Source organism: Gadus chalcogrammus, chromosome 6 (assembly GCF_026213295.1).
Source record: "Gadus chalcogrammus isolate NIFS_2021 chromosome 6, NIFS_Gcha_1.0, whole genome shotgun sequence".
NCBI classification, from domain to species: domain Eukaryota; kingdom Metazoa; phylum Chordata; class Actinopteri; order Gadiformes; family Gadidae; genus Gadus; species Gadus chalcogrammus.
The window spans coordinates 4,264,951-4,292,450 of record NC_079417.1 but is presented as its reverse complement, the minus strand read 5'-3'; the positions used below and the strand labels follow the sequence as shown (position 1 = coordinate 4,292,450).

Genomic DNA, 27,500 nt, shown 5'->3' with positions numbered 1-27,500 from the left:
TGCATAACCTTCATTATGAACCTCTCCGACCAATAGCTGCGGCTCCTGTACGAGTGCAACCCAATCGCGTTCCTGATCGAGCAGGCCGGGGGCCTGGCCACCACCGGGACCCAGAGGATCCTGGACGTCCAGCCGGAGAGCCTGCACCAACGGGTGCCGTTCGTGGTCGGCTCCCCCGCCGATGTTGCAGAGTACTTGTCGTTTGTCAAGTAGCACCAGTAAACATTTGGCCTTGTTTCATAAACGTCATACTTTTTGTCGATCCAATTCTATCATTCAGAAAAAAGGGGGAAGTCATAGTTAGTTGCTTATTTGTCATGAATAAACAGAAATATGTGAAGGAGACATTTCAAATAGAGGCAAATCACGATGCATACTCACTTTTACTTATATTTATACCCTAATGTGATATATTCCCTTGGGAGTCATTCACACTAATCAATCATGCACCAGGAAACGTGTTCTGCAGGAGAAGTGCGAGAGAACAAACAAAACAGCAAGAGGAAGTGTTCTCGTTCTCTGGAATTAACGGCCACCGCAGACAAATGGTGGACTCATTTCTTAGCGCCGAGAGAAATTGTTTATGCACGCTTCAGTTAAAAAGTCATGGTCGACTCAATCATTTATTTGGCCTCTCTTTGGAATGGTAATTGTGAGCCGTTTTCAATTGAATAAAGACCGTTTCAATTGTTTGAATTCTACGCCAGTCAATACAATATGAACCAAAAATGTTTAACATACTGTAGAAAGTTAGTCAATGTTTTTAGGGGGCAAGAGATGTACCCCTAGTGGTAACTTATGTGATGTGGGTTGAATGGGCTAATGAATGGGGTCACTCAGCCCTCGGGTTTGAATGGGATTCAAGCAGGACTCCAATACAAACTTACGTTACTAAAATAGAACTGGAATCTTAAACCACCAATGGCTGCTCGATTAGCACATGGTGTACTTTTGTCAGTTTGTGTACACAAAGGCCAAGTTGAGTCACTACACATTTTATAATACAAGGATTTTTTTTAAATACAAGTTTTATCAGGTCAACATTTAAGAAGAAGCGTCGTATTTCTGGGGCAACTCCGGTAGGTTTCAAAAACAGATCTAAACAATAATCCATCATTAAACTAGGGCATTCGTTATGCAATAGGGTAGCCATGTGAAAAGTAAATAGAGTTTCGAAATGGTTAGCCAAAAGAAGGCAGGAAGTGAATAATCCTCAGGGCTCCCTAGCACAAGGAAAAGCATGACTCATGTCTTGCCAGCACACGATGAATATGAAGAATACAGGCACGCGAGATAACTGGCAGCAGAAGGTAACTGCCAATCGTACCCAGAGTACACTCAGATAATGGGTCTTGGTCAAAGTCATGACCTGCATTTGATTTGAAAGACATTGCAATCAGAGGGAAAATCTTATTGGAATAGAATGAAGGAAAACCAGAGTCAAACCACAGTTCCACAAATTTAATTGATCACAGCAAAAGTAATAAAAAAAAAAAGAGAATTGAACATTTATGGAACGGACAAGGTAAGGGGTTAAGAAAATGCCTAGAAAGTAGGCAAACATATTTACAAAGACTCATGAATGAATAAAGTGGCATAAAATCAAGCCATTATAAAATGGCATTCCCTAAAACCATCGTTTCTCCGTAAAACATGCAGATACATGACAGTGTATTAAGCTGACAAAGTTATTCCTGCCTTCTTTAAGCTTGATTTAAAAACACTTAATTTTTTTTGTTGAATGGCCATCTCCAGCAAGTACCATTTCAAAATGCTTGGTTCATCACCACTGAAACGCTGTGGCAGCTAGACCAAGGGGTAGCTGGCAGCCGTTGCGATTCCACATTGGTTCTTCTTGTCTTTAGCCATGAGGATGTAGCCCTTGTCTCCCCACTTCTCGCTCCAGCTGCAAGGTTGGACACAGCATTAGATTTAAAACAATCATCCAAGGCTAAATTCTTGTCAAAATATGAGAGCCAATACATTCGGGTTCAAAAAAAATAATGTACATCACTCCACATGCACTCTTGCCCTACACCGGTAGTAAGTCATAAGAAGGCTCACCTGTTCTTGACGATCCAGTACTTCTTGCCATCAACGTCCTCGCCCTCGAAGCCATAGCCGACCACCAACACACCGTGGTCCAGATCCTCACTGCTGCACGCCTTCTCGTTGTAGATACCTTAAGAACGCCACGTTATGAAAAATTATTAAAATGTGTTTGACCAAGGAAAAAAAGTAAATGCACATTAAAGAGGCAGTGCCAAACCTGCCGTCGCAGTGTCACAAGCAAAGCAGCTCACCTGATTCGTAGAACTGGAAAGACTCGTGGCTGGCGTCGATGGCGATGGACACAGGTCCCACGGAGGCCACGGCCTTCATCAGGGCGCGCTCCTTGCCGCTCGGAATGTCCACAAAGCCAGTGTCGTTTGCCGAGTTGAATTTGGGGTCGTAGTGGCAAGGCTGGTCATCCTGGACAACAGGGGAGGAAGCCGGCAGTGAAACAGTTAGCAAGAGATACTGAGAAAAAAAAAACATCTGCCATTACATGAAGACATATGTAAAGACCCAACGTCTTTTATCAAAGTTTATCATTACACACAACTATATAATCATTTCCCACTTCTACCAAACAGATCATGCGATACGTACAGTTCCGAGGTAAGGGTAGGAATCCTCAGAGTCCAGGCCGCCGTTGTCCTCCACGTACTGGAAGCCCTGGTCCATGAGTCCTCCGTTGCAGCCCTCGTTTCCCTCTGCCTGGGAGCATTCAACAAGGTTCTGCTCGCTGAGGGACACCAGTTTGCCGGTTTTCCTGAACTGCTGGCCCTCAAGAGCCCCGGTGGTACTGAAGGCCCAGCAGGAGCCGCAACTGCCCTGGAAGGGGGGCACAGGGAGAAAGGTTGGGTTAAAATACTGAAAAAAGGTCTGAACTGCAGACATTCATGGTGGTACATGAACCTTCACAGACATTTGAAACAAAACTGGAAGTGTAATCGGCAAGATACGGATAACACTGGGTTTATTACCTTTTACGATTTTATGGCCATGATCTATAATTTTACTGCAATCGTTGGACTAAACTAAATACAAAAGGAAGGCCTGGTCTGTTTCCGGACCGCTAGCTTTACGACCTTTCAAAGTAGGTCAAAATATTGTTGCCACTCCTGTCCCACCAGCCACCCCTGTTCACGGGTGATAGCTCAAGTTTCAGCTCAAGGCCCCAGGCCTAATGTACTGTACAGGGGAGGAGCCATCACTGACATGGGGGTGTGGGGGGGGGTGTTAGCAAACAGTGTGTGGTAAACAGATAAAAAGAAAACTACCAAATATGAACCTTATCAGTCTGCGCTTTTAACACGGGTCCACTGAAAATAAAACTCTTGTCCAAAAGGAGCAATGCTTCCCGTTTTAACCCAAAGACGACATCTTACTTGAATGTCTCCTCATATCAGCCATTAAGATTCAAACATTTTAGGAATTCCAATAAAAAAAAAGAAGCTGCCAGCAACTTCAACACAGTCAGACCCCTTTCCTCTTCTTCAAAAGGAAAAGGATTTGTCCTTTGTGACAAGCTTAGCAAGTGCGTGTCTGCACTTCAGACTGGATCCATTTTGCAACCAAATAGATAACAAAAACAGTTCTGCCTCACTTTGGTCACATGGCTGGACTCCAATGTTCAAATACCATCCCCTGTCTGGGAATTCAGAAATACAAATGCCATAACCAAGTTTATTGGTGTTTTCATTGCTGCTTCTCTACGGGTTGAGAAACTATTAACCATACCCTACTGTGACTTAAAAACCGAGGTACGTACCGAACCGCGACTTTTGTGTACCGTTACACTCCTACTACACAGTGATAAACATGGACTCCAGATACACTATGCTCTTCCCATATATATCCAATGGACAGGATAGCATCAAGTAGGGGATGAAAAGTAGCAGGGAGCCGTTGCACGGGGGATGCACGAGGGACATACCTGATCTTTAACGGGGGTCACGTAGCCCTTCTCTCTCCAGTCCACGGCGGGGGGAGGAGCCAGGAAGTTGGGCTCCATGAACATGGATCCCTTGGTCTTCCTCTGCTGCCTGGGCTTGTAGCCGTTCATCACCTGCCTGAACTCCTCGTGAGTCTGGAGAAACAGGACAGAGCAGCACAACAGTGACACCACCGTCGGGACATCGCGGCCATTTGTGGAATATGCTTCCGTCTAGAACTGTCTCGATTGTTTGGTTCTTGTTGGAAACGTATACAACAAAACACTTTGGGACAGAGTGCAATACTCTTCTGGGCTTGTTTTTTTTGTATTAAAATGAATGTTTTGATGACATGGCCAATCGGCAACTTTCGCTAACATTCTTTAGCTGGGTGTGGTTGTTTATCAGGGGCAGGTAGCAGACGGGTGTTGAACAGAAACCTGAGAAACACTGTCCCACTTCCTTGTGTGTGCAGGTTCTTACCATATCTCCAAAGTGATTCATCCCCAGTCTGTATGAGTGCTTGCCAATGGAGTGCTCCAGGTTGTGAATTTCAATTTTCTTCAAGTTCTTCTCCCACACCATCCTCCTCCAGCCCTCTTCCTTCTATAATATAGAAACAGGTTCAACAAGTCAATATTTTTTTACACCATTCGTTTTTGAAATAGATGCATTTTAATTCCGTACATTGAGATTCTTCATGACACCAATTCAAAGACTCACCACATGAAACTCCTTGTTGTGCCACCCCTTCCATAGGTTCCAGTGCTCGTCCAACTGCGAGTCTAATGTGGGAGCAGACAGGACTGCACTGAGGCACAGCGTAACTACCGCTAGAGGCAGCATCATCATGGCGTCTAGTGGGAAACGAAAGGGGAGAAAAACAAGTTAGGTTAAATATAATCAAATTAGCATATACAAATCAGGAACGATGGTCATGGTTACACAAATCCATCGACTGAACGCTGAAAGACATCCACGATCAACAAGCTAGTCCAGATCCATAGCTCCCAGATTGCAGATACAACATTCCCTCGTAACAAAACAAGGACATGGGCCTGCAAGATCGACTTGTTTACCGAGTAGAGCTGAAATAGCCACGGCTATGGAGAGAAGACGCAATGTGCTCGATTCTCGTCTGAGGAGAAAACGGATTACAGAAACGAAATCTTGAAGTCCCAAAAAAAAAACACAGCGCTTTGTGTGAGCCGAGTCACGGGATCCGGGCGGTGGCGCAGCCTTTAAGACCAGAGGACAACAAAACCAGGACCCGACCGCAGCCAGTGCACGGAAAAGTACATTTGTTATTGATTCGAGCTGTTCGGACGATGGACACGGTGTTGTTTATATTTGAAACGGGTACCCATGAAAGATCTGCTTGATTTATCAAACGCAATTCTGGATGGAAAAAAACAAAAACAAAAAAAACAGGAGGGCTACAAGGATTCACCGCGACACCGTAGTAAAATGATCATCTGCAAGCAATACACTACTAAAGCAATGTGGAATTTGACACGTCTGGATCGAAATGGCCACTAGGAAGGTGTCGGTGTTAGAAGTCCCGTGTTCAGTAGGGCCTTTTAGGATCCAAAAAAAACAACTCCCCAAACACGGAATTTTTCCATTATACTTTGTACGAATTTCTTATGAAAATAAAATATATTGCAATGTAAATGAGAAGCTTCAAAAACCTTCGGTTATCAAAAAAGCAAACTGACAGCGTAAACTTACTGTAGTCTTAGATGTTGTTAGAGAAGACAGCTTGGAGTACAAAGGTGCACAAAGTTTATAAATGCAGGAGCGACGCTGGAGCAGCTCATACGGTGTCTTCTGATTGGTCCTGTGAGGTGTTTTTTCCATTGAAACTCCGCCCATACATATGACGTCATCATCATGTGATCCCGTGACAGCACGTGACGGTCTTGGATGCTTGGCTACTTCCTAAAAAAATGCCATGTCATACAAAAGGATGAACAGTGTTTGATTTTTTTCTCTCCCAAACACCCACACCCACACACACCCACACACCCACACACACACACACACACACACACACACACACACACACACACACACACACACACACACACACACACACACACACACATACACCTTCCTAGAACATTCAATGATTAGATAGTAAATAGTAGATAATAATAGTAGATAATTTCCTCATGACAGGATTTCAAGGACTAGCTTCATTAAGATTGGGCAAATACATATTTTTCGTGTTTCTTAGAAAAAGTAAGAAAACAAAAGACACTAGATACTGCTATTGAAGTAGGCGTCGTTAGTTTTGGTTATGTTTCCTCAAATATTTTAGTGCAGGAACCAGTGTCATCCTTGAGAGGTCATTAAAGCAGCAGGTGTAGAACTCCTTTCGCATTCACGAACCAACCGGCTAGTTAAACGTTACTAGTTTTGTATTAATATTAAGGGGAATTAATGTTCTGTGGTATTGTTGAGCCCAGACTAAGGCCTTCTTCTGAAAAAAAAAAAGTGGGCTAAATTAGGAAACAGTCAGCAGTAACAGCATGTCAAGGGGCAGTGATTTTGTTCCGCCCACGACAGAACAGGGGTTTTCGGTGTTGATCCAGTCCTAATACTACAGTCTCTGGTTCTTACAGAGGGACTTCACACACCGGGGCTGGGGGGGGATATTGCGGCCCAGGACTCAACGGCGAGGCAGGAGGCAAATTACGTCAAATTTAGACATTTAACCCGTTACATCATCCGACTCAGCAACATGTCATTTACATAAGTGCACTATCAGTGGAGCCATTACTGCAACTATCTCATTTTCACATGAGGAAAGAATGACTGCAAGTCACTTCCCCCTGCCATTGACCAACTGCATTAAGGGTCCATGACAGGAAGTTCCCCTAGGCCTAGGACATCCTGTGAAACGGGTATGTTGTCGCAGGTGGTCAATTGCTGAGTATGCCAGTCATTTGCTTTCTGCCAATAGTTTCTATTAGGCGTACAAATAAGAACATTTTATGTTGTGGGATGATGTCGGACCACCTTGGTGGTACCGTTTTTTCATTCACATTTTTATGTTTAATATTCTTAGTGTTGAAGTCGTTAAATGGTAACGTTGACTATGTTTTTCTACCACTCACATTTAACAGCAAATTATTTTTTTTCACACAACTACGAAAGTGCAGCTACTTGGAAATTATTCTTATGAAATAACTTACAAGAAAGCATTCTAAAAAACAAAGTTGCATAAAATATACAGTTGCTTTGTGGCAAATTATTTAACATGAAGAGCTGTAATTGAGGCAATAAAATCAATGCAAATCGGGTAAAGAATTTATTATAAAAATGTGCAACACTGTTAAGTGTCAGAAGTACTATGAATGTTGCAGTTGAAAACATGCTGAATAAATGTAACAAAAGACTATGATTCAATCTACTGGAGGCCTACAGGATATAGCCGAGGCTATCTCTTGTCTCTTTCTCGAAACTCTGGCTCATCGGTCTATGTACCTCAAAGACTCAGGTAAATAAGTCGGCCTACAATTCCCATTTTTCTTTTCTTCTCTCGCTCCGACTTTGAGGGAGAGAAATGTAGAGAAGACACACCACGCATCAGTATCATTCAGACACAACCTTTACAAAGTTTTTTTTTGAAGCAGGAAAAAGGAAAACCTTTCTCCTTTCAGATTGAGAAACAAGGCTTGTATAGGCACACAACAGTTGGCAACACTATGACAGATACAACCCAGCCTCAGGTAAATGATAGGTTTCCATGTCTAAACCTAACGGGACATTTCCGTTCAACAGATCGTACGTGTATATACTAGTTCAGAGTGGAATTGAGTGAAGATTTCATTTTAATGCAATATTTTTTACTCACAACAAAAACACTTGCAGTACATTCATGTTGCCTCTTTACAAACAACCGATTTGGACAGACCGCTTGGAATATTATATATACTGTATACATATATAGATATATATATATATATACAAAAAATAAAAAAGTGGGCATGAGAAACAGAAGCAACACATAGGTCTTAGGTATTTACAATGTACCAATAAGTACACTGGATATATTGGAAATCGTCAGGGAGCCCCAACAGTAGCATATGAAGCATCAGATTTACGTTCTTGGGCAAAGAGGGGGAATACTGTGGATGCTGGCAAGGAAGGCACACACAAAACAAGTGCCATTATGTCCAAAACCTCCATGTTAAACCTATACACCTCCTGTTTCTGTACCACGTGTGCAACACTATTTTCGACATGTAACAAAAAGGATTTCCTTAGACATGGGGTAGAAAAAAGTTGAAAATTGGAGTCAAAGTCCAATTGTCAGTGCGGGTCAGAAAGAGTTAGATTTTACTTCCAGGGTATGTAAAATGGTGGCGCTTTTGGGCTGTACCAAATACATTATTCTCTATTATTGGAAAAGTCAGACCACACCGAAACCCAAAGGGGGAAGTTAAAGCCAGGCCTTATGTATACATGGGAACAACACAACTTATTCCCTAGAAGCTGTGTTCTAGTACATTTGACCCTCTATAGTTCTTACCAATCAAGACAAGGAAAATATACACATGCACAGGTCCACTCAACAGGTGGTTTTGGCTGTAAAGGGTTCACCTCCTCATTAATAAAATTCAACACCATTCATGTACATTTCATCAAGGTACAGGGTGATGCAAGTTTGGTGCATTGTAATCCCTTTATGCGCGCTTAAACTATCAAGTATGTGTGCACCGCTCTACCCTGTTTGCCGCCGTTAAAGTTGCCTTTTGATACTCTTTTCAAATGTTTCTTTCCGTTTAACAGCATCTAAACAACATTGCGCACTGCTTTGTTAATCTCACCAGGAACCAGGTTTGAGGGAATGTATTGATTTGTATTCTTTAAAAGTTTGAACAAGGCACAGCTCCTCTGATGTTTAAAGAGTACAACTATTTCCTTTCAACAGAGATATTGTGCTTATCTTTGGGTAGGGCGAGGGGGGGGGGGGGGGGGCAAAAGGGCTAAAAGCCAATCAAGCCAAAAAAACAACAACAACAAAAAATAGATACATAACATTCGGCATCGATCTGAATCTCCATCGTCGTCCAGACCGTTTGGAACAGGGGTGGGAATGAGTCGGCTGAAATGGACCAAGTACAGCAGCAATTAATATCACCTACACTGTAGGACAACCGCGACTAAATAACTCAGTGAACCAAAAGGCTGATATCACGTGTACACACACTAGACCGATTGCAACAAAGAGAGTCTTAAGTCTTGAGGGAGTGTGCTTATTGTAAAACACAAAACAAAAAAAAAACAAAAGCAGCACAACAGATTAAGAAGTTAAGCAGCTGAGCAAATGATTCCTTCTGGGAACACTCGAGTGATTCTAGACACATTCATATTGGGAAAACAGGGGTCATTACATCACATGGGAGGCATCGACACGACATCCACTCTACCGGCCACCTCCACGACCCGCAGCGATGGAGGAGGGAGATGCAGGTAGTCTCTGGGTAAAGACTGCACTTAGTGTTCATCAAGACGGATCTCTACACTCCAGCCGGGGGCCGGGAAAACCGAAATACTTTATCTGGGGGGGGGGGGGGGGTGTCAGTACATAGCTCCTCTCGGTACGGTCGCCGCTCTGAATCCACGCGGCCTGAGCCAGGGTCCGTCTCGGCTGGCCTCAGCGGGATACGACGGAGCTGATGGAGTTGTACGACGTGCCCCCGTTGCAGGAGGCCACGTAGCCCCCGGGCGCCGCGCCCCCGGCCTCCGCGTTGACCCGGAAGATGGGCGAGCTCCGGAGCAGGAAGTCGGCCGCGTCCCGCCGGCCCAGCTCCCTCAGCTTGGCCATCAGGACGCCCACCGTGCTGTCGGGGCGCCCGCTCCACTCCTGCAGCAGCGCCGCCGTCGGGCTGGGCGCCGGCGGCCCCGACTCCGGCGCCGGCTCCCCCTCCTCCTCCTCCTCCGGGGGGGGGCTGCCGTTGGGGCCGCTGTGCTTGGCCACCAGCTCCGTGAGGCCCAGGTTCATGGCCAGCAGGCACCAGTCCTTCCCCAGCGCGTCGGGGGGGTCCAGCATGCGGCACAGCTTCCGACGCGCCAGCAGGCACACGTTGGAGACGTGGATGTCGGCGCCCAGGCTGCCCCGCTGGTACACCTCGGCGCAGCCGAACGCCAGCACGCTGCTGAAGCCCTCGCGGTAGCCGCCCATGGTGTTGGTGAGCGAGGACTCGCGCTGCAGCTGAGCGCGCAGGAAGTCTTTGGGCTGGTAGATCATGACGGGGCCCTGGTGCTGCCGCAGCTGCTGGGGGCTCAGGTAGTACTTGGCCGTCAGCATGCCCGGCAGCGTGGAGGCCAGCAGGTTCTCGGCGATGCTGCACACGGCGTCCAGCAGGGCGTAGCACTTGGCCCGCTCCGTGTCGTGGCCCCGCACCTGGATCTCCACGCCCTGGCCGTGGTTGACCAGCAGCACCATGGCCTCGGCGCTGGGCTGGCTGACCTTGGCGCCGTTGGTCCACAGGCGGATGTCCCGGTCCATCTCCTCGCCGCCGCCGCCGCCGCCCTCCTCCTCCCCCTCCTCGGGCTTCTGCTGGTGGCTCCAGCGGCACAGGTTGACCTGCAGCTTGTGGAACAGGCCGCAGGGGAAGGCCGTGAGGTGCTCGGCGGGGACCAGCCGCACGCCGCCGTAGATCAGCCCCTCCTCGTCGTCGTCCTCCTCCTCGGTCCAGGAGCGGTGAAGGCCGTTGGTCTTGATGAGCGCCGGCACGTCCACCATGGAGGGGTTGGTGAGGTCGCGGGCGCACACGTCCATGGCGTCCAGGATCTGCAGCAGCTCGTCCACGTCGCTGTCGGGCGCCAGCGCCTGCACCTCCTCCAGCCTGTAGCGCCCCCTGTAGTGGTGGATGGCCTTGGGCGTCTCCACCGACAGCAGCCGGGCGAGCACGTTGCTGCAGAGCCAGCGGGGCTCCAGCAGAACCACGTCCTGCACCGTCTCGCTCTGCATGATGTTGATCTGCGGGGGTGGGGAGAGAGGAGAGGGAGAGGGAGAGGAGAGGGAGAGAGATGCTTAATTTAATGAATCACATTGAGTAGGAGTGCAGGAAGAGGAGAGGAGGGAAGTACGGTAAATGAGAGAGCAGGTCGTTAAAATGTGGTCGTTAAAACATATGGTGAAGAGCCACGCGGAGAACAAATTATTAATGTTTACCACCCACACACATGCAAATGTTTAATGCTACTAGTGTTAGATGGTTGGGTAAAGCAAGAAAGGGACACAAAATCCACAAGCTCATTGTGGTGAAGCGTGACTCATCACCCAAATACTTTCGCCAGCGCTTTGTTTAACTGTTAGGCCCTCCTCAGACAAAATGTTCCCTTTTTAGTTCCTGGTTCCTGATGTATGATTGTTAGCAGATGGACCTTGAGGCAGTAGCACTCATAATCAAACAGTGCCCTTAAGTGGTAGAACGCAGTGGTAGCATGGGACAATCATTTTAGACCCCATTATTTTCAAAGTTGACATATGATACCACCAGGTGCGAGTGTGATTAGCCGCTACAAGCCGTTTTGATAATCTCCCTCCTAACATAATAATAATAACAATAATAATCATCGTATATAGCGCTTTTCAAGTCCCCAAAGCGCTTTACATTGAAGGGGGGGACCTCACTCACCACCACCAGTGCGTAGCACCAACTTGGGTGATGCACGGCAGCCAATCTGCGCCAGAACGCTCACCACACACCAGCTTGAGGTGGAGAGTGAGGGAATTAATGAATCGGCCAATTATACAGTGGGATGATTAGGGGGCCAGATTGAGTGAGCCTGGTTGGGCCAGGACACCGGGGAAACCCTTTACTCTTTGCAATAAGTGCCCTGGGGTCTTTCACGACCTCAGTGAGTCAGGACCTCGGTTTCACGTCTCCTCCGAAGGACGGCGCCTTCCGCAGCACAGTGTCCCCGTCAATGCACTGGGGCGATCGGGAGTGATGTTTTGACCAGAGGGAAGAGTGCCACCTACTGGCCAACACCCCACACCACTTCCAGCACTAACTCAGTGTTCCCAGTTGGTCTGCCATCCAAGTACCAACCAAGCCCACACCTGCTTAGCTTCAGAGATTCAGCTAAGGCAGGGTCGCCATTGGTCTGGCTTCTGGCGTCACAAGTGGGCGTGTCCACCTAGATGTGGGTCTACCAGCCTACCCAGTGGACCGTAGCAAACGTTGCTCATCTATCCCGCGTTTAACGCTTTTTAACGGCTAATCACACTCACACCTGGTGGTATAAAATGTCCCCTTTTAGCATGCAGGTGGAGGAACGTTTTTGTCCCTCCCCTTCAGTACGTTGGGGCAGAGATGCCGGCCATCATACTGCGCGGGGCCGCCACACGGCCGTCTTGCTCACCTCTCCCATGCTGTGCAGCTGCTGTGCCAGCGTGCGCACGTGTTCCTGGGAGGCCAGCGGGTTGATGTGCTCCTGGACGTCGCTGACAAACTGCTGCCAGGACGTCAGCTGGTTGGGTCCGCTCAGCTTCCTCCAGGCGGGCAGCGCGGCCAGGAGGCGCTCCGAAAGCAAGGTCATGGGGCCGCACCTCTGAGACCCCCCCACCGTGGAGAGAGGAGCACCCAAGGGAGACACTTATCAGTCAACTTATGTGCCAGCGTGATTTATTGTGAGTACCGTTTTTGGGTTGTGTGTGTGTGTGTGTGTGTGTGTGTGTGTGTGTGTGTGTGTGTGTGTGTGTGTGTGTGTGTGTGTGTGTGTGTGTGTGTGTGTGTGTGTGTGTGTGTGTGTGTGTGTGTGTGTGTGTGTGTGTGTGTGTGTGTGTGTGTGTGTGTGTGTGGTCGAAAGTTTGAACCAGCATGTTAAGGTTCAGGTGGAGCAATCCTGGTGGTGATGGAGAGAAATGAATAAATCTGCAATGTGTTGTGCAGGGATGTCTGATACCTGATATGCAAGAGCAGAGACTGATTCAAAATGAAATGTAAATTAATTAAAATAAAATAGATTCAAAGTTGCATCTCCTTTAGATCAATTTCTTTCAGCTGCGTCACCCGAATTCCCCATTATTGGTGTGTGTGTGTGTGTGCATGTGCATGTGTGTGTGTGTGTGTCTGTGTGTGTGCGTGTTCTACCGAGATGATGGAGGTCCTCAGCTCCTGCAGGTGGATCCTCAGTGTCTTCATGTCTTTAGAGTTTGATGCTCCGACGTCCATGACGAACAGCTTGTCGCTGATCTGAAGGTCGGTCCCAAACCTGGAGGGCACACAGCAGCCAGCTCCACTCAATGACCGGACACAAGTGGAGCAGCACATCTGGGATGTATAAATATCTATTTATGAAAATAATATTTCCAAAATAAATTAGTCCGAAATTTGGTTCACAGCATTTTTGCACCAGCCTGATATCACACAGAATAGGTGATAGAGAAGACATTTTAATTGATTTAGAACTCCCCGCGATAGCAGAGTTCATAGTCTCTATAGCGGTCGCCTTTATGGTCGTTACTATGGTCAGCAACATTTTCCCCCATTTAGTGATAGAGCAGACAGATCGTAGAAGTTCCCCGTTGGCCCGGGGCCCAATTCTTTACCTTGTCGAGAATAGAGAGAAGATTTACATTTCTCGATATTCTTTTAACTAATACAGCAGTACAACTTCCCTCTTCTAACCCGGTCTTCTAGCTCTGCACTTAAAATAAACGTACGAATGAAGCATGAAGAAGTGGGGTTATTTAAAAAAAGATGATAGCATTGCCCCACGCCAGCTGGTCGACCGACCTCTGGGCCCTCCTGAGCCACGGCTAGTAAAACCAAGGTGGATCGACTGAGTTTATCTAGCGCTTTCATCCAAAGTGCTTTACAATATTGGCTGACATTCACCTATTCACACACGCATTCACACACCGACGATGGCGCTTTCAACCACGCGAGGCGACAGCCAGCTCGTCGGGAGCAGTTATGGTCAGGTGCCTTGCTCAGGGACACATCGACACCCGGCTAGGAAGAGCCGGGGATCGAACTAGCAACCTTGCGGTGACCAGCCAACCCGCTGTGCCCCACTGAGCTGCTGCCGGGACGTTACCACGCACCTGTTCTTGACTTCCTTGAGCAGCACCCTCTCCTTGTCGTAGAGGAACTCTCCGGAGAAGGCCCGCGGCACGTTGGCCAGGTCGGCGTGGGTGCCCACCAGCGACACGGCCAGGGGCTTCTGCAGGCGGCCCGCCAACGCTGAGGGAGGGGGGGGGGGGCGCGCGCACACACACACACACACACACACACACACACACACACACACACACACACACACACACACACACACACACACACACACACACACACACACACACACACACACACACACACACACGCGAATATTATGAAAACCCAATGATGGAAATATATAACATAGTTGGAAAAGTTCTCTTATTTGTGAGCTTGCAGCCGACTCAATGCAAGTGACGCTAAAAACTGGATCGTCTCACACATGCAAACGAGAAGGGTCATTCCTTCTCCTTTGCATGTTCATGAGTAGAAGGGTAAGTCGATATTCGGCCGCATATGCAAAATGGAGGAAAAATTGCTTCACGGATGAATCGACCAGCATTTCCCCCGGTAATTATTCCCCCCCCCCCCCCATCCTGACAACACCCAACACACACATGAGCACGCACACTTATGAGCACACACACACACACGCGCGAGCCCGCACGCACACACACACACGACGCGCACATGCACACACACACACACACACACGCGCCGGGCGCTGACCGATGTTGTCCGAGGGCAGGGAGAGGGCCTTGAGCGTGTTGAGCCAGTAGGTGATGTGTCCCAGCTGGGTCTCGTAGGGCTCCTCCAGGCTGAACAGCACCAGGTGCAGCGCCGTCACGTCGTTGGCCGCAAAGTAGTCGTAGGCACACTGGTACACAGGGTTCCCAGAAAACTCCCACACGCTGAAGTCCCCCACGCCTGCAGGGGGCAGCAGAGAGCATGGGTGAATTTCCCCTTCAGTAACCTATGTACCTACAGTATATATGCCTGAGGGCTGTCTGGTCTGTGGATTGAAAAGGTGGACTGTTTAAATGCTATAGCTACAATAAAATCGATTGCCATTCAAGTCATTTAGCAGACACTTTTATCCAAAGCGACCGACGGGGAGTGAATTTAGATTATATTAAATAGCAGGGAAGATTTAGGGCACCTTGCTCAATGATGCCTACGCCCTATATGTATATTGTACATGGGGGGGTATTGAACCCTGTGCCTTACTGCTGGGAGTTAACCCCCCCTAGACTATCCCGCCCCCTATACCCAGACTAAGTGGTGTAATATTGTGTTTTACCGCAGCTCAGTTCATTTTGATTGAATCGCTATAAGTGCTATAAGGCAGCTAATGACGTGCAGGTTCTTCATCTCATGAAGTGCAGAACAGTGGACTTCAAAACTCAGCAGAAAACTCAGCAAACCTTCAGCTGCAGCAAGGAACCGTCACAGACCGTAATGTAACCTCGCTTTCAATGAATTCATTAATTCCTCAGTGAACATCTTGATGTCTACCTAACCCCTCAACCTTAGTCATTTTACAACGTTGATCTCTTTTTAAATTCCTATCACCTTCTACCATGACGCCCACATTTTCCATGTGAGATTAAAAAGGCGCATCTCATCTCATCCCAAGTGTCCTTTGGATGATCGTATTATCATGAGTATCAGTATGATCTTACCCTCCCTACACGCCGGGGGCCAGTGTCAGTATGATCTTACCCCTCCCTACACCCCCGAGGGCCTCACCGTTGATGTTGGTGTTCTGGATGTCGATGGCCCTGGTGGCCAGCTCGTCGGCCGAGGACAGGGCGTTGTGTACGGGGGAGAACACCTCCAGCACCCCCTTGGTCAGGCTGGGCTCGAACATCATGCTCCGGCTCCTCACGCTCACGTTCTCACAGCCGGGGTACAGGTTGGAGATGCTCACAGAGACTACAGGGAGATGGACACAACACAAGGGGTTTAACGCAACAATCCAGTGTTAGTGGGTTCTGTGTGTGTAGGAATATACATCTTTACGTACAAACACAGGCAATGTTTTGAATGCATTCACCAACCTAGATGAATAGGGCTGAAAGTGTATATGTAACTATTGTATGTAATTATTTTATCAGACCGTTGGTGACTTGTCGTCGGTATGTTTGGTTTGTATGAAGGTCTAGTTTCAGACACATGGGGGTGCTGTTTCCACACAAAAGGAGAGCGCTTGTGGGATATTTCGTCAATGTTGCAAAGCTCCAGAGAAAGAAATAATTAATCTCCAGTTCAGCCACGTTTTAAACACTTAAGAGCTTTAGAAAGTGGATCCAACCTGATTGGTCAGTCACTGATCCAACAGTCACTGATCAAAGATGTGCATGTATGTGATTTTCAATCCCAAAATAATAAAAGCAAAAAATAGAGTTCCACAGAAAAAAATCGAATCGAAGCCAACAACGTCTGAATGTACGCATGAAAACAATACTCTAGTCCCAAGTAACAGATGAAACATTGTGTAGGCAGGAGTACAGATAGGAATCTATGGGGGAATTCAATCCATGCAGTGGGGCAGAATTTGAGGCCTGCTTGGGTTCGCTCATTTCCAGAGACAGCTGACTGACTTTTCATTATAAATGTTCTGCTCTGGTCCTGAGGAATGAAGCGCTGCCCCAACATCTGTGGCCACATCTTTCCTCTGGCAGCAGGCCTAAATCTCTTTTTTTTGGGGTTAAAGGGAACATAAGCTATTTTCCGTGTGTGTGTGTGTGTGTGTGTGTGTGTGTGTGTGTGTGTGTGTGTGTGTGTGTGTGTGTGTGTGTGTGTGTGTGTGTGTGTGCGCGTGTGCGCGCGCGCGCGTGCGCGCGTGCGTGCGTGCGTGCGTGCGCGCGTGCGTGCGTGCGTGCGTGCGTGCGTGCGTGCGTGCGTGCGTGCGTGCGTGCGTGCGTGCGTGCGTGCGTGCGTGCGTGCGTGCGTGCGTGCGTGCGTGCGTGTGTGTGAGCAGCCAGCTTTATTTAGACTGGAGGAATGTAGATAGAGAGTGATATAGACAGAATGAGATATTGATCAAGAGAGCTATATTGGTTTCACCTGCACCCTTTCTTGCAGGTATTAGTCTTGAAATTAACTCTTTAAACTGAGGCCGGCTGTTTTAAAGCAACAGCTATGAATATCCGAGTTTCCAGTTTCCAAAGGCAGAACCATGTGGGTCAACATGATGATGCTGAACCCACACATCACCACATGCTGACCTTCCTGACAATTTATAGTGCAGAGAACAGAAGAAAACCAAGTGCATTACCTATACATTATATATATATTTTTTTTAACTACCATGTCAATGTCTCCGATTTGTCATTTCCAAATCATAGCATGCATCAAAAACAATCTCTTCATTCTGGTAAGCATTTCCCCAGAGTGTTTAAAAGGCTTTAAAGAAATCCGGTCTGAATGTTGGGCTACAGAGGCCCTGGTGCTTCAGATGAGCAACTCTAGACGGCCATTATCAGGGAGGGAAGCAGGCCTCATGTAGGAGATAATGGTGCCGGTAAAGAGTGGTTAAGGACCAACACAATAGAATGTATTTCTGTGTGTGTGTGTGTGTGTGTGTGTGTGTGTGTGTGTGTGTGTGTGTGTGTGTGTGTGTGTGTGTGTGTGTGTGTGTGTGTGTGTGTGTGTGTGTGTGTGTGTGTGTGTGTGTGTGTGTGTGTGTGTGTGTCTGTCTGAGGGTGTGTGTTTGGGTGAAAGGATGAGTCTATGTGAGGGTGTATGTGTGTGCACATGACGTGAAGGCGTGTGTGTGCGTTTGTGTTCATGAAAGAGTGCGTGATTAAGAGAGAGAAAGGAAGACGGAACACGCCAGAGACACAGATAAGTTAAGAGAAACATTAACAGGGGGGACGTGTGCGTGTGTGTGTTTCTTGTGTGTGCGTGGGGTTCTTTGTGAGCCTCAGTAATCACTGTCTGCAGGTCTGACTGGAGAAGAAGACAAGTCAAAGCCCCGAGGGCAAGCGTTGGCCTCAGCTGTCAAGGTTATCCGGTTAAGATGGTGAACAGAGCACAAAGCGCTCAGCAGAAAACAGGCCATGAACCTGTGCTCGAAGTGCCCACAGCCAGGGCCCAAATTGAATCAAAAGGAATACAAAAATAGCCCACAAAATACCCAAATATGACAGTCACGCTATGACGCTATTCAAATATCTCTTTTTGCAATTTGCTTCATTTAAGTCGCCATTGTTTTGTCAAATCGTAGTTCACGCAAAAGACTCCCCTGATTATTGTGTTGTCTCCGTGGTTTGTTTATTCGTGACGCGACGGACTTAGGAGACCTTCCCCCTTACCGGCGGGCTTGGAGGCGATGGGGGAGCTGGGGTGGCGCGACGGGTTGGACATCCTCGTCCTCTTCCTCCTGAACAGGCTCCGCAGGATGCCGCACTTCAGGGACTCCAGCAGGGTGCTCTTGCCCACTCCCTGGTGCCCGAACAGCTTGAGCTTGATCCTGGGCTGCAGCAGCTGGCTGGGACGCAGCTGCTGGATGTAGCTCAGCTTGTGGTTGTCCTGGGGAGAGAGACCCAACGCTGTTGAAAGCTGAACCCATGGGTTGTGCAGCACTTTCCCTTGGCTTCGTAGCTACTCCAAATTTTGGTTGTATGCTTGGATTGCTCTCAGCTTCACTTGTACAATCGCTTTGGATTAAAGCGTCTGCCGAATGACTAAAGGTTCATGTTTTAGTGTTTCACAATTTAAGCAAACTGTTTGGAGTATACCCAATGCTTATCATATGCATTCGATTTAATAAACAATCTAAAATCAGTTTATTGGTCTACAAAATGCAGCGAGTTCGCTGCTTGGTTTATCAGTTATACATTATTTGTGTTTTCATCTGCAACATTGATTCTCGACTGAAGGTGTTGCTAGCACCAGAGCTAAGATGACGGAGAAGTTGATCGAGTCTAGCAGACTTGATAGAATGACGTTGTTCAACACCTCCACACAGCGACTTCAATGTCATCCCCCTATTCAGCCCTTCCCTCTGATTCTAACAGCATTCAACCCACCGGTGTTGCTATGCTCAGCTATGGTGGTGTCTTGTGTGCTTGTGCGTGCGTGTGCGTGTGCGTGTGTGTGTGTGTGTGTACCTTTTTAAGCCTGCCGAGCAGTACGAAGATGACTTCGTGTTGTTCGCTTGAGGCCAGATCTTCTGCAGTCTTGCCGTCCTTTGGAATAAAAAACAACAACAGGAGATCAAACCTAATGTTCTACGATCAATTCCCTCCATACACTTCCATCAGTTTAGAGACATGCTCATCATACTCCTAATGCCACTCAGGCCTGGTTCACACAGAAAGGTTTCCATAGCGTTGATTCCTGCAATCGATCAATCTGTCCCAAATCTCAAATAAAGAAACATTTTATCTGTAATAAAATATTTTCTAACAATATACTTCCAAAACATTCTGAAGAAAAGGGCAAAACATGTCTTACTAATACGCAACACTCTACGGTCAGACTCAAACCATTTCGGAAATTCAAGTTCAAACCGATAACATATTATATGCACCTTATGTGAGGCAGCCATTTTTTTAAAGTCATTCCATTCAACCGTCCAAATAACACATCCTGAGGAACCAAACAATCGAAGACGCTGAGCAAAAAGGGCCAATAAATTATACATGACCCCAGTAGCTGCATTCTGGATTAAACATGTATAGCATCTCAGCCATAATGCAATATTAACAGGCAGGGGATTGACGGCAGAGGAGGAGAGAGGAGCCTATGGATGTGTAGCTCGTCTACTCTAGGTTGACTCCAGAGAAAGCCTCTTTCTCATTTTTGATTTCACTTATTCAGCTTAAAACATTGAAGCGTCAAATCAATGTTAAAACATTTATAGAGGACCCTTATAGCTGGCTATACAACCAGCTGCCCCAAACCCCCGTGTTGATGCCTGTGTCCCCTTCCCTTCAGAGAAGTATAACTAAAACCCTCTGTAGAAAGACATCAACGCTATATGTGGAGTGATTTGGGGATAGCACTTAGACCTGGTCACATCATAGGCTGGGACTAATCTATTTAAAATCACACATGTATATAATTTTTGCAAAGAAAATGCTGTTCGCCCATCTAGTCAATGTACGATTGCATATATAACATTTTTTTATTTTTATATAGGGTATTTTATGAATCGAAATATATGCTAAACATATTACTATGAGCAATATTTGTAATAACTTTATCAATGTGTGCTAAAATGTAAATAATTCCATTTTTATTCAGGTTAAATAGGAAGACATTTCCCTTTAGCTGCACACTCAGCAGTATCACTAATCCTTTGATCAAATAAGAACATACATTTATTTAGCCAATATAATCACTGTGCATCACTTATGCAGTTTGAGCCAAGAAGGACACACAAGATCATGGACACCCAGTATCAGCCTGATGTGGGTCACTTATTGTGGGACACTTATTAGGACGGTGTCCCTGACATTATTCACACCCAAAGCCTTGCATTCACCAAAGAGGCAGATCCCAATCCTCTTAGTGTCCCAAATCTGCTTTCAGCGCTTTCCTACTGTTTAGCATATATATACACGTATATTACATATACATAAAAACGGGGTGAATAAAGGAAAAGACTTGCTTGACAGCCCAAGCATAAAATTAACTTATCCAAATGAATCTGCATGCCAACCACCCAGGGTGTTTACTCTTATTCATATATTATATGTCTCCTATTTTGGCTCTTTTTGTGTTCTGGCACTGATATCATGCAAACAGCCTGAGGAAGAAACAGCATTGTTATTCTGCTGGTTACCATTTCAAGGTCAGGCAACAGTGCCCACGACGGTTTGGTGCGAGTGTTGTCTTTGGCATTGTCAGTGTGTGTGTGTGTGTGTGTGTGTGTGTGTGTGTGTGTGTGTGTGTGTGTGTGTGTGTGTGTGTGTGTGTGTGTGTGTGTGTGTGTGTGTGTGTGTGTGTGTGTGTGTGTGTGTGTGTGTGTGTGTGTGTGTGTGTGTGTGTGTGTGTGTGTGTGTGTGTGTGTGTGCGCGTGTGTGTGTGTGTGTGTGTGAGTAAGTGAGAGAGTGATTGTGTGAGTGAGAGAGCGTTGACTCACGTTGGTGACAGCATCGATGTTAGCTCCTGCCAGACACAGATGTCGGACCACCTCCAGAGCCCCGTTGTTGGAGGCGAGGTGCAGGGGCGTTCTGCCGTACTGCACACAGCGGGGGGGGGAGAGAAGAGCCCGTGGTGAGTGGAGTGGAGAGGATGGAAGGAGGTTGGTCGTTTGTTTTTTAACAAGAGAATCTACATTTGTAGAAAGTCGTGTTTTGATCGGACACTTCTAAAGTGTTGCTCCTTCAGCTCATGTATTTTAGGGAGGGGAATCGGCTAAGGGAGTCCGCAGGGACCTCACGTTGCAACGTTTGAGTGCTGGTACGGTACGTATTGCGATTGGGCATAAGTTGCGATTCAGTTAAAAAAAAACAATATTTCTGAGGAGATTCAGCATTTCAGCTAAAAACACTTGAGTCACCATGCGCCCGATTGAGTTACAATTGAAACAAATTGAGTGACATAACAAATCAGCAGGAACACACACGCACACACACACACACACACACACACACACCTCATCACCGCAACCCATGTTGTCGGTTGGAATTCCCTACTTGCGTTCCCATATTCAATTCCAACATTTAGACGTTTTGGATGTGTTACACAGTAACCGAGTATTGATTGAAACTCTAGAACAGACCTGCAGTGCCAGGAGGAGAAGAAAAGTAGGTTCTGCTAGCGGGTCTGCAATGATGTGCGGACTACAAATGACACCGTGGTGCAGAACATCAAACAAAGCCTAGACTCCGAACGGGACACACACAGTATGCATCGTTTCGTAACCACGTGCGGAAACTAACGCCCATCTGTTAACGTGCTGACAGGGCCGGGGAATGAAAAATCAATAAGAAGGGGTGGGGGGTTTTCCGTGGTTTGCTGCTGGAACTGTGCGCTAACACAGGCGTAATGGAGACTTCCCTTCCCCGAGGGAAATATGAGCACATCTGACAAAACAATAGATAAAAGTGAAGCGATGCTGAGCAATATCAACCGGCTCTCCTTCCACTTGTGGCCGTGCGAACAATGCCGTTGTACCAACACAACAAAGGCGCGTGATGGCTGGCCGTGGTCCCGGGTCTCAAGACCTCCGTCGCCTCGGGGTTTGTTTAACCACCGCTCGGTCGCGACGATACGCAGCCTGTTCTGTCTGCTCCACACAGACTCCCCAGTGCCTTCGACATCCACATCACACTCGCTTGAGCTGTGGTGACGGATTCAATTAGCACCCATGTGATTCAAACAAAGAAAGAAGCGGTTAAAAAGTTGAACCAGGGAGGGAGGACAGGGAGACGTTCTTGTTTAGTATAGTTTAGTATGTTTAGCGTAGAGCTGGAGGCGAAAGGGGCCAACAGGCCGAGATGCGTGCTGTAATGGTTCAAGAAAACAAACAGATCGTCATACAAATCGCAGCACTTTCTTCACTTTCAAAACTAGAGTGTGTTTGTGTGTGTGCAGAGACAGCCCAATGCATGAGCTCCGGCTGCACGAGTCCTCTTGGATCTGAATATATTTAAAACGGCCGGTGTCCTCTATAGACACAAGACCAAGGTCCAATGTGTGGGTAGCCATGTCAAAACAAAACCTTCAGAGGGAACGGCTCGTTGGGCAAACACTGAATGCACACACGCACACATGCACACACAATGTGAAACAGGGAGCCTCCTGTTTGCGGTTTCTATTTTAAGACTACGATGGAAGTCGTGATGTTGACCGTTTGTTTGCATGTCACCAGGCCAAGCAGGTTACCCGGGATATCGGTGATGCTGCTTGGTAGAAAATGCTGCCCCGTTTTTATTTATGAAATCATAAAAGCACCACGGACAAAGAATGTCCTCGTACATTCCTTAGTTAGGTGCCGCTAAAACACAGTGAAACACCGGTCATTATCGGCCAAGACCACACCGATCTCAGCTTCAGGTAGGACAACAGACATACTAGCTGGGAGACCTAAAGGGAAGAGATTTAGAGCTTCAATAGTATCACAATTCAGACGTTAGATTACATGGTCTAAAGTCTGGGTGAACGGGGTATTTTTTATTATTGTTAGCTTAAAGGAGACCTATTATTCTTTTTCGACTTTTATGACCTATAAACGTTGTTATAATGATTGATAGGCATGTTTAACCATACACAAAAAACAATGTAGATTTTCGGGAAACTCTTCCTCTCATCTGGGCGCTTTCAGCGTTCTCTGTCAACGCTCGGTTTCGTCCTTCTCCGCCCCCTCGCCCCCCTCCTGCCAACCCAACTCCGTTGTGATTGGTTACCTTCCTTGAAGCGCGCGCGCGGGCAGATTTGACCAGGCATATGGGGGCGCGGCAGGAGTGCCTCTACGTAGACGACTTCCCGGAAATGTGAACAAGTGAATCGCAAACATTGTCCCGAGTGTTTAGCGCTCTGCACAGCCACCCCAGACTGTCAGCAGGGAATACGTCGAAATGCATGTACGTCATTACTTGACACTTTAGTATGGTTAAACATGACTATCAATCATTATAACAACGTTCATAGGTCATATAAGTCGAAAAAGCATAATAGGTCCCCTTAAACCTTGGCTTAGACCATGATGATGTTGCTGGAAGCGGGGGTCTTCAAGCGCACAACTAATAAATCAACAGACAACTCGCACATCTGGGCCAGCATTAGTAATCAGTAAAAAAAACCTCTTCCTTTGTCGTCATCTCTAACTGGTGTGACTGGTGGGACTGGTCCAGGTTTAATGGGAGGAGACGAGCCTGACCTTGTTGGGCAGGTCCAGTCCGGCCTTGGCCCCGCAGATGGCGGCGACGATGGGCAGGTTGCCGTCCTTGCATGCGATGTGCAGTGCCGTGTTGCCGTGGCGATCCTGCTGGTCCACGTGGCAGCGGTGCCTCAGCAGGCAGAGCGCCACCTCCAGCTGACACCTGCGTACGGCCAGGTGGAGCGCCGTGTGGCCGTCCTGGAGACACGGCGCGCACACGCACACGCACACACACACACACACACACACACACACACACACACACACACACACACACACACACACACACACACAAAATGTTGTTCTAAATCCACCCTTTATTAAATAGCACAATCTGCATTTTAAACTTACGGCTGACTGAGTGTTTTCAGTCCGGTTTTTGGAGATAACTTTAATGTCCCGTTGGATGCATTGGATTCGCATACCAAATAAGTCTCTTAAATTTTGGGTACGTTTCTCCTTCTTTTAGTGCAACTCTCGCCAAACAATGTCCGACCGACAAAACCGGGATGGGGAATGCCTGTTCATCTCTCAGCTGCTGCCCTTCACTTTTCCCACCACAAAGGATTCAAACCATCTCTCGGTCTCGCCTGCTGAGGTGGTGAACCTCCTCCACGGGCAGGGGGACGGGGGGGACGGGGGACGGAGACCACCTCTGCACTCTCGAGACACACCCACCTTGTCGGTGGCCTCCATGGTGGCCCGATGCTCCGCCAGACACTCCACGATGTCGGCGAAGCCGCGCGCCGACGCCGTCAGCAGCGGGCTCTCCCCCTCGCGGTTCTTGGCGTCCACGTGGCAGCCGGCCTGGCACAGGGCCCGCGCCACCGCGGAGTAGCCGTGCCAGGCCGCGCAGTGCAGCGGCGTCTCCTGCTCCTGATAGGGTGGGAGACCGACGGAAGGGAGGGAGGGAGGGAGGGTGGGAGAGGGAGAGGGTGAAGGCGCTGAGGTTGACCTGTGGGTCTCTTTGTCGATTCCTCTCGGTGGAATCGAGGCACTTTGAGGTCTTGGATCCATAGTTTCTGACTCCTCGATGGTGGACATCCTGAATCGATGGTCTCACGATCTTTATCAGTCGACATATTTGGATTCATAGTTTCTGACTCCTTAGTGGAAGTTAGAAATCGAACGTTGAATCTAATGTCCCGACTTCATATTGGTAGACATCTTTGACCTAAGGACTCCTTATTAGTAGTTATTTTTCTTACTTAATCTTAATCCGCTAGGGATTGTCCTCATAAAAAGGTCAAGTCCTTTATATTCACTTTTTGTAAAAGCTTTGGACAAATTTGGTGAAGGGAGACTAAAACAAAGATATGTCAGAGTAACTAATTAATTAACTGACCGTCACAAACTCAAGTTTAACAGTGTACATAACAGTGTACGCCAGTGATCATAACAGACACCATGCCTTACAGTGTTGAAACCACCAGGTAGTGTGTTGAAGACAGGCCGATTGATGTTCTTACCCGGTCGGACAGGTCCGGGTTGGCTTTGATGCTGCAGAGGTAGGTGACCACGTCCACGTTTCCATAGCGAGCGGCCACGTGCAGAGCCGTCTCCCCGCTCTGCGCGGAGAACAACAGAGGACCGTTCGACTTTGAAACGCAAGCCCTTCTTACTTTGACGCCTCTTTTTTAGGGAGCGTCCACAAATGCCGAGCAGTCGTTGTAGTGAGGTTCTGCTAAGAAGAGTTTCTCAACCTGGGAAACAATTAATATTCATCGGGAAGACTGGCGGGCAAATGCAAATTGCTTCAAACGATACAGCAAGTCATGAATTTTTGAGTCATGATTCAGTTCTTAAATACAGTTAGATACATGCTCTGAGGACTCAAAATACTTGCTGACACAAGCATGTGCTTAGGCAGCCTTGAGAGCACACAGGCACGCACACACACACACACACACACACACATGCACGCATTGTGTCCATAACTCATGCTAAGTGAACTCAGGGAGGAGCGAGCGCTGTTCACTCTCCATCGGGCGATCAAATGCCGTCGGGGTTAATTGGACAGATTTCTACAACAATCCTGCTTTACAGGCAAGACCCAACAAGATCACCAGCATTAAATGCAGGTGTGAACACCCATGCAGTTTAACCTACATGTGGGCATCGCACACACACACGCACACACACCCTTATTCAGCAAGTCTTGTTTCTATGGCAACAGCAACAGAAATGCCACCGTTACTGATTTTCTCCTCTAGTGGGTGCTGTGTGTGTTTTTTGTGTACATGTATGCATGTGTGTGTATCCGCATGCTTGTGTTGGTTACTCTGTGTGCGTTTCCTGGTTCATATGCAAGTCACGGGTGAAACAAAAATCCACGTGAGACTTGATTGGTTTGATCGGATGGGTGGTTGTGTGCATAAAATATGCTGATGCAGGAATGTGTGAGGACTGAAATGGCTTGATGCGAGTGAAATGTGTATGTGTGAAGCATGGGATGAGGGATGAGAGAGAGGGAGAGAGAAGGAGAGCGGGAGAGAGAGGGAGAGGGTGGGAAAGGGAGCAGCAGCGAGAGAGAGCGAGAGCGAGAGAGCGAGAGCGAGAGCGAGAGAGCGAGAGAGCGAGAGAGAGAGCAAGAAAGAGAGAACGAGGTGAGGAATGAGTGTGCCTCACCTTATCTTGGACGTCCAGTGGGCACTTGTTTTCATGGAGGAACTTCAGGGTTCCGACGTGTCCGTGTCTTGCTGCGTAATAGATAGCGTTGGTCCCGCTCTGTGAGGGGTTTCAATGCAAAGCCATGCGTCGGGATTTATCAATGACCTCGCCCGGCGCCACAATCGCATGGCTGCAGACGCCACCAGCAGCCTCCACTTTGTAAATACCACACGCATCCAAAACACTCCATGGGCCACCTGCGCTTCAGAGGAACCCTTTTCCCATAGTTGTGCTGAATTTGCATCTTTTTCATGGTAAGTGAGCCTGGAATTATTGAGTTTCCTGCCACCGAAAGCGTTTTAGGAATTTGAAATGCAAGGAAGTCTTATATTTGATGGTGCCAATGGAATACATAATATAAAGATAGCCAATAAAATGCAAGGAAGCCTTATTTTTGATGTTGCCAATGGAATACATAATATTATAGAAAGATATCCAATAAAATGCAAGGAAGTCTTATTATTCCATGACCAATAGAAAATAGCATAAAATTATACTATAATGACCATAGTAAGGAACATTTAAAGAAGGCATCAGGTGCAAGTTATATTAAATTAAATATACAATATGCATGAGCATGAATCGTCTGGAGAAAAGATAACCCCTGGTGATGATTAATCATCCGGACACCAATAAACATATAGAAAGGCATCTGCTCCACAATATGCTAATGAGTCTGGTAAGCGACAAGCTCTGAATAAAGTCATTTTTCAGCGTCGATGGACGTAGAAAGCAACCCATATTATCGTTGTACATCACGAATGACTGGCGAGCAGCCTATCCTCTCATTGTCACGGGGCTATCCAGAGTAGGGCGCCACGTGTATCGGATTGTCCAGCCGCTCGTAGCAGTGGGGGTGGTCATCAATCTGTCACTTCTACTGGTGGTGATCCATCAACGACCGTGAAGTCTTTGGGTGGCTACCCAGTGAGCGTCGGTAAGAGGCTGCATTTCATGGTCGGTGAGGCCGCAGAAGGAGCGTTG

The 27,500-nt window shown here is 47.4% G+C and overlaps 3 protein-coding genes across 4 annotated transcripts in view; 1 reads left to right on the top strand and 2 right to left on the bottom strand.

Moving 5' to 3' along the window:
• LOC130383967 (fructose-1,6-bisphosphatase isozyme 2-like) overlaps positions 1–705 on the top strand; it is a 10,308-nt gene extending 9,603 nt beyond the window's left edge. The window contains exon 7 of the mRNA XM_056591912.1: positions 37–705. Coding sequence (XP_056447887.1) covers positions 37–213 — 177 coding nt within the window. The 3' untranslated portion in view covers positions 214–705. The remainder of the gene's footprint in view (positions 1–36) is intronic.
• Positions 706–1,423: 718 nt separating this feature from the next.
• ctsla (cathepsin La) lies at positions 1,424–5,821 on the bottom strand. 2 transcript variants are annotated; one of them, XM_056591911.1, is made up of 8 exons: positions 5,060–5,144; positions 4,704–4,837; positions 4,464–4,586; positions 3,983–4,135; positions 2,653–2,877; positions 2,304–2,472; positions 2,065–2,182; positions 1,424–1,906 (listed from the first exon to the last, which is right to left on the bottom strand). In XM_056591911.1, exons 2-8 carry the CDS (start codon positions 4,830–4,832, stop codon positions 1,807–1,809), a joined length of 1,017 nt encoding a protein of 338 aa, XP_056447886.1. In that variant the 5' UTR covers positions 4,833–4,837; positions 5,060–5,144; the 3' UTR covers positions 1,424–1,806. The 2 variants fall into 2 exon arrangements, with proteins under 2 accessions (XP_056447886.1, XP_056447885.1); XM_056591910.1 differs by lacking the exon at positions 5,060–5,144 and adding an exon at positions 5,712–5,821 and having other exon boundaries at positions 1,425–1,906.
• A 1,443-nt stretch (positions 5,822–7,264) lies between these two features.
• The window catches only part of LOC130383940 (death-associated protein kinase 1-like), a 52,992-nt gene continuing 32,756 nt past the window's right edge, over positions 7,265–27,500 (bottom strand). The window contains exons 14-26 of the mRNA XM_056591874.1: positions 26,475–26,573; positions 25,316–25,414; positions 24,525–24,722; positions 23,847–24,044; positions 21,105–21,203; positions 19,126–19,203; positions 18,328–18,544; positions 15,758–15,943; positions 14,738–14,935; positions 14,056–14,194; positions 13,100–13,220; positions 12,369–12,557; positions 7,265–10,977 (exon numbers count right to left, since the gene is read on the bottom strand). Of these exons, the coding sequence (XP_056447849.1) occupies positions 9,649–10,977; positions 12,369–12,557; positions 13,100–13,220; positions 14,056–14,194; positions 14,738–14,935; positions 15,758–15,943; positions 18,328–18,544; positions 19,126–19,203; positions 21,105–21,203; positions 23,847–24,044; positions 24,525–24,722; positions 25,316–25,414; positions 26,475–26,573 (3,150 nt within the window). The 3' untranslated portion in view covers positions 7,265–9,648. The remainder of the gene's footprint in view (positions 10,978–12,368; positions 12,558–13,099; positions 13,221–14,055; positions 14,195–14,737; positions 14,936–15,757; positions 15,944–18,327; positions 18,545–19,125; positions 19,204–21,104; positions 21,204–23,846; positions 24,045–24,524; positions 24,723–25,315; positions 25,415–26,474; positions 26,574–27,500) is intronic.